Source organism: Cololabis saira, chromosome 1, assembly GCF_033807715.1.
Source record: "Cololabis saira isolate AMF1-May2022 chromosome 1, fColSai1.1, whole genome shotgun sequence".
Lineage (NCBI taxonomy): Eukaryota > Metazoa > Chordata > Actinopteri > Beloniformes > Belonidae > Cololabis > Cololabis saira.
In genome coordinates this window covers 12,254,102-12,265,142 of record NC_084587.1, presented here as the reverse complement: position 1 = coordinate 12,265,142, position 11,041 = coordinate 12,254,102, and the positions used below count along the sequence as shown (strand labels likewise).

The following is an 11,041-nucleotide window of genomic DNA, read 5'->3' as shown; positions in this document are numbered from 1 at the left end:
TTGGCTGGCAGGGGAAACAGCTCGTGATTCTATTGGTTGGTGTAATGGTGACGTAGCGCGCCTCTCAGGTGGAATTGACCATAAAAAGAACATTAAAAAAAAAACAGGCTTCAAGATAGTACGGAGGACGGAGATGGATTTATTGGGGAATTACGGTCTTTCTTTATAAAAAGTATTTCCTTTATACATTTTACATTATTAAACTACGTCACAGTCGTTTTAAACAACTACTGTGGTAGAAAAAGGAAACACTCAGTATCTAGTCAGCAGGTCACACTTACATTTTACAGTGAAGCAGATAATTACATTTTAAATAAAAATTATATTTTAGCCATAAAAATAAAAATCAATATATTACAGAGTGAGGGAATCCAAAAGTACTTTAAGCAAATAATAAACATATTAATAAACATAACAACAACAACAACATTTTTTACATTTTTTGATATTTTGATATTTTATATATTCTTTGTACATACGATACATGCCTTATTTATCTGCATTTATTTTATTTTATTATTTTATTCGGTACTTTCAACGTCATGCTGCTTAGTTGTTTTTGCAATTGCCCCTCGGGAATAAATAAAGTTTTTCTGAATCTGAATCTGAAAACAACAATAAAAAAATAAAATAAAATAATAATAATAATAATAATAATAATAATAATAATAATAATAATAATAATAATACATTTGATTTATTTAAGGCACCTTTCAGGGCACTCAAAGCCACCTTTACAGTGACACAACATTGATTAAAAGAGAACGGAAAAAAAAAGTGCTGTATAATAAACATAATAACAAACATCCAAGCAGACAGACCACAAAACCAGAATGGGGGGTTGAAGTCTAGGAAACAGACCAGGGGCCTGTACTACGAAGCAAGTTCAACATATCCAGGATATCTTTTCCTTATCCAGATTCACTAAGCGGGACAATTGCAATCACGCTAAGCGGTCACACGACGGCGGTTATCAACTCGGTATATCAACCCAGGTTTCTCCAATCTGGATATGAGCGCGTGCACATAAAAGGGGCAGTGTTTTCAGCGCATGACCAATCGCAAGCATGGAGAAGTCCGCTGTCAGAGCCGCTTATTTCAGTAGCGAAGAGCAAACAATAATTTTACGGAAATATGATGAGTATAGGCATATAATACAGGCAAAAAGCAACACAGTTGCAGCTGCAAAATGCAGGAAAGACAGCTGGCAAAAGATCGCTGACTGTATAAATGCGTAAATTCATAGGGATATAAACATATATTTGAATATTCTGGGAATCTTAATCTTAAACTGTAAACCATGATCAGCAATATTAAAATAATAAAAGGCTTGCAATATTTCAGTTGATTTGTAATGAATCCAGAATGTATGACATTTTTTTTGTTTTTGTGTTTGCATTACAGAAAATCACAATATTCTAATTTTCTGAGACAGTCTGTATATATTGGTTCTATAACTATTGTTGTTGACCGATAACTTGTGCTGATGCTGTACCAAAGAATTGGGTTTTTTTATTTATTTTATTTCATTTTTTATTTTTTCAGGAGGGGGGTATTATTTTAAAGTGACTTCTCAGAATGTTCGAGGGACGAAATTGAAAATCCCTTTTTTGCTATCCCCTTACAAATGCATCTTCTTTTTCATTTCTTCTTGATTTATTTATTTAATTGGTATTAGTTTTGGATTGACTGTACATCGGATTTTGGGTGATGATTTGTTTTATTTATTCATTGATTGATTTATTTTTTATTTTCTCCTCCACCTCTTTTTTTGCTTTTTTTTTTGGATCGTTCATACAGGTACTCATCAGGGAAAGCAAAGGGGTTTTGGTGGTCCCTGAATACGCGTTCTCTTCGGAGGGATCCTCTCACGATCCGCGCACCAAGCTCCACTGGATTCTCTTCGAAAGGGCATGTCATTTTCCAAGAGAGCTGATTGGTCAGTGGGCGGTGCTTTTACACCCGGCGATCTGTATCTCGAACATAACCTGCTCCGGAGCAGGTTAGCGGTTCAGCATAAGTTACCATGGCGATGTGCCCCGCTAAGAAGTGAACCACCGTCGTAGTCCTGAAAACCCAGGGTTAAACCTGAAGTTACCTCGCTAACCCCAAATCCCGCTTCGTAGTACAGGCCCCAGGAAATGGACCAAACGGACCAACAAGGGGAGAAGGAGACGTATGAATATAACAAGAACAATCAAAGAAAACACGACTGAAGAGAAAACCATTAAGGAAAGATTTAAATAATTTAAACACTGAACTTTGAAACAAAAAGAAACAATAAACAAGACATAAATCCACATAAAAGTCTTTCATCTACAGTTTTCTGCATTTTGGCTTAGTTTTTATCAAATGTACAGTGACACAATGTAATATAACACATTATTGATCATCTGAAGTTTTATTTAGCTTTTAGATCTGTTCAGGGCTAAATGGTTCTACTGCAGAAAACTAGTTAATTAGACAGAATGACTAAGCGATATAAATATTAAAATTATTCAGTAATGGGGTGGTGCTCTTGAAGAACATTTCACTATGAATACTTTTGTATGTTAAAATAATAATAATATTAATAATAATAATAATAATAATAATAATAATAATAATAATAATAATAATAATAATAATAATAATAATAATAATAATAATAATAATAATAGGTGTTTCTCCCAGCTTTGGAGAAGATTGGAAGGTGAAAACAAGTTTCATCCAAACTCAAAAGTTCTCGTAAACACACTCCAACGTGCCGTCATCCGGGTGTTCTGCAGTGGGCGGCGCCTGTGGAGGCAGAGAGGAAGACGGGTCAGAATCTGAACATTTCATCCTTACATTAGATAATTTTCACCATAAACATCAGCTGGAACGTGACATCCACATGGGTACCGACCGGTTTGAGGGGCTTCTTTGTCTTGCAACCGTTTTTTTCTCGATCCGGTTCTGCTTTGGCAGCAGAGGGGTCCAGCACGTCATAAATGGACCTGGGCCGAGGTTCTAGACTCTGAGAGAATTTCTTATGTCAGTGTCCAAGAAATGCTCAAGATGAACTCAGGAATTCAGGGAAGACCGAGCACAGAAACACACAATCCAGTTGCATGCTGACGATTAAAACGGTGCTCACCGCATAGAAAGAAGTAGACTGAGCTGCCCTCATGTCCATCTTGTCCTCCTCCACCTCTTTGGCCTTGTCTTTCTCTTCTTCTCTGTTATGCTGTTTTCTGCCACTCTGTGTAATCTTCTCTTTCTAAAATAACATTTTAATTACAAGAGTTAAAAGGCTTTAGGTTTTTTTAGAGGGAGTGATAGCTGAATGTTAACTGAAATTTAAAAAAAATACCCCATATATATATACTCAAGTTGTAAAAATAAATCAGGGGGGATGGTGGATTTTATCATATGGGGACAGATAATTTGTGCTGATTACAAATAATATAATATATTACAAATAATAGCAGTGACCAAAACACCTGCAGAAATACTGCAGGAATGACATAGCAGCAGTTAAATGCAGCCTTCTGTAAGCTTTAAATATCCACTGGACTTACATCAAATACATCAAAACACAAAAATAAAAAACAGTTTTCTGAACTTATCAATATGACTCTGTCCTTCACAGGATAAGTAAAATGGATCACTGCAAAAACTCAAAATCTTAACAAGAATATTTGTCTTATTTCTAGTTAAAATGTCTCATTTTAGTAAAATAAATCTCATTACACTTAAAACAAGACTCATCACTGGAAAAAACAACAATTTTCACCTGTTTCAAGTAGATTTTCACTTGAAATAAGTAGAAAAATCTGCCAGTGGAACAAGATTGCTTTGCTTGTAATGAGAAGATAAATCTTGTCCCACTGGCAGATTTTTCTACTTATTTCAAGTGAAAATTTACTTGAAACAGGTGAAAATTGTCAAATAAGTTAATGTTAATGTTGAAATAGCAGTAAAACCACATTCATTGATCAAATAACATAAGGGATGGAAAGGGGGGATGATTTTGATTTTTCAGGGGAGATATATATATATATATATATATATATATATATATATATATATATATATATATATATATATATATCTGGTCATCATCACAAGAAATAAGACAATCGCGCCATTCTTAATCAGTTGCTAATTCAATATTCAATCTCTTACAACAAACCAGAGCTTGAATATGGAAAGACAGAACTTCCTCTGGAACTTTACAAACTCATCACTACCTGTTTTTGTCACATCCTTTAAATCCTGCAGCTTCAGTGACAGTGAGACACGTTTACCTTGCAACATCAGCTTTCTTAACGGCTGCACGTCTTACCCAATGTCCTCTGAAGACATACGCCGAGCCGAGCACGCTGAAGAGCAGCAGCACGCCGATGAGCACGCTCACCGGGATCAACTCGGTGTCCAACTTCACCATCTTCCTGTAGCCTTCATCTGGAAAACACGCGTCAAGCAACATCAGTGTGAGCTGGAATCCAACGTAGGTGGAGCAGAGGTGAACTGATGGAGTCTTCAAGGGGAAATAATAGATTTAATCAATTAAAAACAGCTGTTTATGCCAAAATGTTGATACATAAGGAGTTTCAAGAATGTATCTGGGAGCGGGAATGGGTGATAATATTTCTAGAAGGACAAGATGAAATGAAAAAAACTAAATTAGCTTTAAAGATGCTGGGATGCTGCAAAGAAAATGCTGTTTTGGATTAATAATAATAATAATAATAATATTAAGAAGAAGAATTTATAATAATAATAATACATTTTATTTATAGAGCACTTTTAAAAGTGTACAAGACACTTAAATGCAAACAATGCATCTCATAAAGGTGGTTGGAGGGCAACACTTACAGGGAAAGTTAAAAGGTTATAAGTAACATTATGGAATAATGATCTGACACCTATCTCCTTTAAATTCTCAAACAAAAAAACAAACTGAGACAAAAAAGAAAAGGATTTGAACATGTATCTGCATCATTTCATGAACACCAGCTTCCCAGCGTCGTCTCCAGATGCCCACCGCTCACACTTTCCCCCCAATTTTTATTTTCTTAGCTCCAATTAAAACTTCAGGACACCTCACGGGGCGTTACATAAAAACAATCACAACCGATTTATTTTGAAAAGAAAAAAAAAACCCAAAAAACAACTTAACCCGGACCAGATTCATGGAGGACGTCCGTCAGTCTTGATGTATGGAAGAAAGAAGCACGTGAGAAGAAAACCACGTTTGGTTCTTGGGGTTTCTGTTGTGGTTTCCTTTAGTTTTATTTGCTGCTGTATCTTGATTGTCACCACATGTACCTTGTTAAGCCCTCAGTGTTTGATCATTTTTGAAACCACATATTACACTACTAGTACGTATTGATTTGTCCAAAATGTAGTACACAGTATCATGGATGTAAAATCTGCGGTATGGAAAAAAAAATACTCTGATGGTGTGAAAATATCCAATGTACCACTGACCAGTCTTTCTCGTATACTGTATCCCGTAATGCCGCCGAGGCCGATTACAGCGGCCACATATCCAGCTGCCTGCTGGACCACAGCACCATCGTTTTTATAAAAGTAAAACATCTTTTGCTTTTACTTCCTTACTGGCAAGACGCCACCTTCTTCTCCACTGGAAGACGACTCTCCTTCTAGTACTCAGTGGCTCAATAATACCATGTTTTTTCTAAAGCTGGAAAAGATTAGATATTCACTGAAGGGTAGTTGTAACAAATTTTATAATAAGTGGCTTCCCTTTCTTACATTCTTCCACTCTCTCCAGTCCCTGCCTCCTGATTGACGGATCCCCCCTCCCTCTCTTCTCTCATTCCTCTCTTTCTTCCTCCTTTTTATCTAATTATTTACTTTTCCTTTGTTTTTTGGGTTTTTGTTTTTTTTTGCTTTGGGTTTTTTTTTCTTTTTTTTCTCCCCCTTTTTATTAATCTATATTATTATAATATTATAATAATAATAATATTACTTAAAATAATTTTAATTTATTTGTCATTATTTGTCATTATTTTGTGTGGATTTTTGTTCTGTTCTTGAATTAAAAAAAAAACAAACAAAAAAACATCCTAGGAGGTAGACTGTATATCTGTTTTTTATTCATGTTCTACTGTGCTTTACCCCCTAATAAAAATATTAAAACAAAAGTAAACCATCTATCAACCGCTGCACCGGGCCTTTTTTATACCACAAACAGCGTTGTCTGTCCAAGTACATACTGCAGTATGTATATATATGTATATATATATATATATATGTATATATATATATATATATATATATATATATATATATATATATATATATATATATATATATATATATATATATATATATGTATATATACACACAGGACTGTCTCAGATGTCAATTAGAATATTGTGATAAAGTCCTTTATTTTCTGTAATGCAAAAATGTCATACATTCTGGATTCATTACAAATCAACTGAAATATTGCAAGCCTTTTATTATTTTAATATTTCTGATCATGGTTTACAGCTTAAGAAAACTCAAATATCCTATCTCAAAAAATTTGAATATTCTGGGAACCTTAATTTTAAACTGTAACCCATAATCAGCAATATTAAAATGATAAAAAGTTTGCAATATTTCAGTTGATTTGTAATGAATCCAGAATGTATGACATTTTTGCATTACAGAAAATAAAGGACTTTATCACAATATTCTAATTTTCTGAGACAGTCCTGTATATATATGTACTGTACATATAGTTTTATTTTTTTAAATAAAATAGACTAGTTTATTTCAAATCCTGCTTCCCGGACCTCGTGCTTTTGGATCCTGCAAACCTTCCCAACAGTACAGGGAGATAGTTCAGAGCACCAAACCCCAGTAGGGACCAGTCACAACCTCCTCTCCTGCAGGATGTGCATCTCCGTGCTCTTTAGAGCAGCGTTTCCCAGCCCTGGTCCTCGGGGTACACCGTCCTGCATGCTTTGAGGTGCGTAGTAACGAGTTACATTTACTCCGTTACATTTACTTGAGTAAGTTTTGGGAAATCTTGTACTTTTAGGAGTAGTTTTGAATCACTATACTTTTTACTTTTACTTGAGTAGTTTTGTGAAGAAGAAACTGTTACTCTTACTCCGCTACATTAGGCTACATCGTTACTTTTCTTTTATCCCTTTTATCCGCGTACGCGTCAATCTCATGACATCACTAATAAGTAAGTAAGTGATTCTTTGGGAAAAATGTTAGTTTTTGCACGTTTTGTCACATATACACAGACTCAAACACACACAGAGTTTCTACGAGTTCATGGGCTTGTTCTAGTTCTGCCTGGTTAAAAAAGAAAAGTACAAAGGCTTGAAATGTTGTGCTACTTGTGCTTAATTTATTTTTTTATTCTGTTTTATTTATTTTATTATTTATTAAAGTACTTGAATTTACTTTAAGATTATTTTAATTTAAGCTATTTTTTATTTTGTATTAATTTTAATTTATTATATTATTTTATTGATTTAATTTGCCCGAAGATGATTATTTTGTACTTTTGTCTGTTTGAATGGTTGTGTAAATAAATCAGACGTTACTCAACAGTTACTCAGTACTTGAGTAGTTTTTTACTTTTACTCAAGTCATTATTTGGATGACTACTTTTTACTTCTACTTGAGTCATATTATTCTGAAGTAACAGTACTTTTACTTGAGTACAATTTTTGGCTACTCTACCCACCTGTGCTTTAGATCCTACCCTGCTCCAGCACACCGTGATACAAGCAGCTCTGCATCAACAGAGTTTTACAGACCTTGATGACAAGCTGGTGACTACTGTTATTTGAATTAGGTGTGCTGAAGCAGGGTAGCCTCTAAAACACGCAGGATGGTGTTGCCCGAGGACCAGGGTTGGGAAACACTGCTTTACAGTTACAACAAGGCCCTGTCCCAATACTCCCACTACCCCTACTTTTCTTCACTACCCCTAAATTTTGCGCGTTCCCGTGAGGGTAGTGGTGTCCCAATTCCTCTTTTCACCTAGGGGTAGTGAAGAAAACTAGTGTAGTGGCTATGAATCTGTCCCTACGGGTCGAGTGTTTTCGGATGCTCACTAGTTTGATCTAGGGACAGAAAAATTTCCCAGAATGCTTTTCGTCGTCATTTGCGGACTGAATTAAAAAAAAAACATGACGGACATTTCTTATTTTTTAGTGAATAAAATCAATATTTTGAGATAATTTCTGCATAAAAATGCGTTTTGATTACATTTTTAGCGAGAAATATATGTTTTGCTTTCATAATATTCACTCAGTGAATGTATATAATCACTCGTTTGCCCGTTGTTGCGAAGTCTTTTCAAACCTCGCCAGAATAAAGGCTGATTTATGGTTCCGCGTTACACCAACGAAGAGCCTCCGGCGTAGGTTACGCGTCGACGTACGCCGTACCCTATGCCGTAGGCTCTGCGTTGATTTAACGCGGAACCATTAATCAGCTCCCGAGCCGGCAGGCAGTTCTCACCCCGAAATTTTCGGAGCAAATTTCTTAACAGGCGTAGCTACAACTGTTAGATTTCATCTATTAAACCAACATTTATCTTCCTAAATGATTTATTTCAGCCAGCGGTAATTCTCCACAGAGCTGCAGGTTTCTCCCCCGGGACGACGGCGCAGGTTGACCCGGCGATCACGTCTGTACTCCGGCCGTGAACTGCTGCTGCTCCGGACCGGCGGCTCTTATCATCTCCGAAAACATCGGGTCAAATTTCTTAACAGGCGTTATTTGGATAAACTGAGCCCATGTTGGGGATCTTAACGGTTACTTTTACGCCTGAAAAAATATTAAAACTTAATAAAGTGGCATATTAACAGCGCTACAGCTGAAATTAAAACAGCTTTTGGCTCTCAGCTTCCTGATTTTAGGGGTGGTGCTGAAAGCAGGGGTAGGGGGAGTATTGGGACAGGCCCCTGGGAAGATTTCAAGTGCCCTAAAATCTGTGGCTTCTTTTTTAGGGGTAGTGGTAGTGAGGGAGGGCTAGTGGAAGAAAGTAGGGCTAGTGGAAGAAAGTAGGGGGTGTATTGGGATTGGGCCCAAGGGCAGCGAGACGTGAAAATGGGCAGAGCTAAAGGCGAGGAGGTTGGATACCTCTACTACAGTATATGGGTCTGTGATGTCACAATATCCTGCAAATCCGAAACGGCTCACTGAATCACTTTTTTTCACTTTAAGACAGGAAATATATTTTCAAAATACACTTTCAAGCACAATGAGAAAATAAAGGAGATAAACAGCAAGCTCTCTCTCACCCACCTCTCACTCGCAGAAACCAGGACGCCCTGGCGGTTTTATACGTGCAGTGATATTCTCCTGAGATGTTCAGGTTCTTCAGCTTCAGCTGCAGTTTGTAAGGCACGTGTGTCCCGGTTATCGAGTCGATGACCGTGAAGTATATCTTCCGGCCGGACGGGCAGAAGCACCTCAGGTGATCTTTAGTCTGGTTGACTGGTGTGATCAGCTCGCTGCCGATGGTGAGGTCTTTGCCTGAGAAGGCCACGAACACTTGGCTCTCCAGGCGCAGCGCTGCAGAGGGACACAGTGGGTTTATATGAGGCCTGAACGACGAGCTGGTTCACCGGTCAAGCTACAGGCATGAATCTGCTGGAATCACAATGAAATTATCGAGGCTGGACCGTCCTATGTGAGTTCTTGCTTGTGTTGTTCTCTCAGATCTAAGTCGCTTTGGATAAAAGTGTCACTAAATGACAGTAGTAGTAGTACTGTATTTTCTGGACTATAAGCTGCACCTGCATACAAGCCGCATCCGCTCTATTTAAAAAAAAAAAGAAATGCAAACCGCAGATATTTATGTTGTTAGATTCGATATTTACTACATGGACGGAAGGATTTTCAACTGTAAATGATGTACATGTTTGTACCTAAATAGATCTTTTCCTAACAGTGTCTTTTAACACGGCAGCAACTTTGCTGATTAAAACGGGACAGAACCAAGAGAAAATATTTATCTATTTATCTGTTTGAAATCTGCTTCTACCTACTTCTATCTGCTAAAGAAGAAGTAGTGTATTCTTCTTTGCATTTATTTTGTCTTAATTCCTAATTCCGGTTAAAGTGCCCCGAGCGGTGGAAGAAAAATCCACAGAATAGCCGCACCTTTGTATAAGCTGCACGGTTCAAAACCTATGAAAAAAGTAGCGGCTTATAGTCCAGAAAATACGGTAGTAGTAAAATGTTTGAGGCAAAAATAACAAAAGCGTTGGTTCAAACGTGTCAGATTGACTATCTGTATTAAGGAACATTATATTTGACCACTTTACAAACAATAATTGTGCCATTTATGGACATGAAATTCAGAAAAACGCTCATAAAACCTAAAAAGAAAAACAGTAACAATTTAAACGACACCATAAAATCACATATTTGTTTAAATTTTGTGGATTAATAAATCCTGTTCTCTCAGTTCAATATGAGTTGGTGTGGCTTACTTGGTATCATAGCGTGTCGTAAACACATAGCAGGCAGGAAAACCACAGATATCCAAGTCAGGATGAAGGAAAGGCGACACGAGCGTAACGCTCCCATGATGTGACCCGAGACTTTGGGGCAGCTGCTCAAAGTTGCCGACGACGAGGCTTCTCCATTTGTCTCTTCTCACATCGTCTTCGTTGATAAAGTGCAACACCGGGTTTTCCTGTAAAGCTGCGAAACAAAACACTTCCTCAAACTGATTCTAGAAGCTGACTCAGGAGGGACGCTCAAGGGCCCGAGACACAGACGAGAACGGCCTTCACAAGCAACGACAGCCGCCACAAAAACCCCCAGACAGCACAAAGACGCAGGACAGAGGATATTTTAGGGCCCTCGTGAGTGTCATGTGAAAAGTTTGAGCAGTTTGAGAGTTTTGTCATCTTCAGGGGGTGAAGCAAAGTGCAGAGTTGGCGTGAGCCACGAGTGTGTGTGTGTGTGTGTGTGTGTGTGTGTGTGTGTGTGGTTGGACTCCAGCCGAAGGTGACAGAGAGCCTGCTGTTAATGTGAAGCAGCTGTTGGCGGTGGGGGAACTGCTTCACCACAGCAA

At 37.4% G+C, this 11,041-nt stretch overlaps 1 protein-coding gene across 1 annotated transcript; it reads right to left on the bottom strand.

Moving 5' to 3' along the window:
* Positions 1 to 2,715: 2,715 nt before the first annotated feature.
* Positions 2,716 to 10,662, bottom strand: LOC133418298 (uncharacterized). Its single transcript, XM_061710768.1, has 6 exons — positions 10,452 to 10,662; positions 9,259 to 9,528; positions 4,310 to 4,428; positions 3,119 to 3,241; positions 2,888 to 2,998; positions 2,716 to 2,778 (listed from the first exon to the last, which is right to left on the bottom strand). The coding sequence occupies exons 1-6, from the start codon at positions 10,546 to 10,548 to the stop codon at positions 2,716 to 2,718; spliced, it is 783 nt and encodes a 260-aa protein (XP_061566752.1). The 5' UTR covers positions 10,549 to 10,662.
* Positions 10,663 to 11,041: the final 379 nt, after the last annotated feature.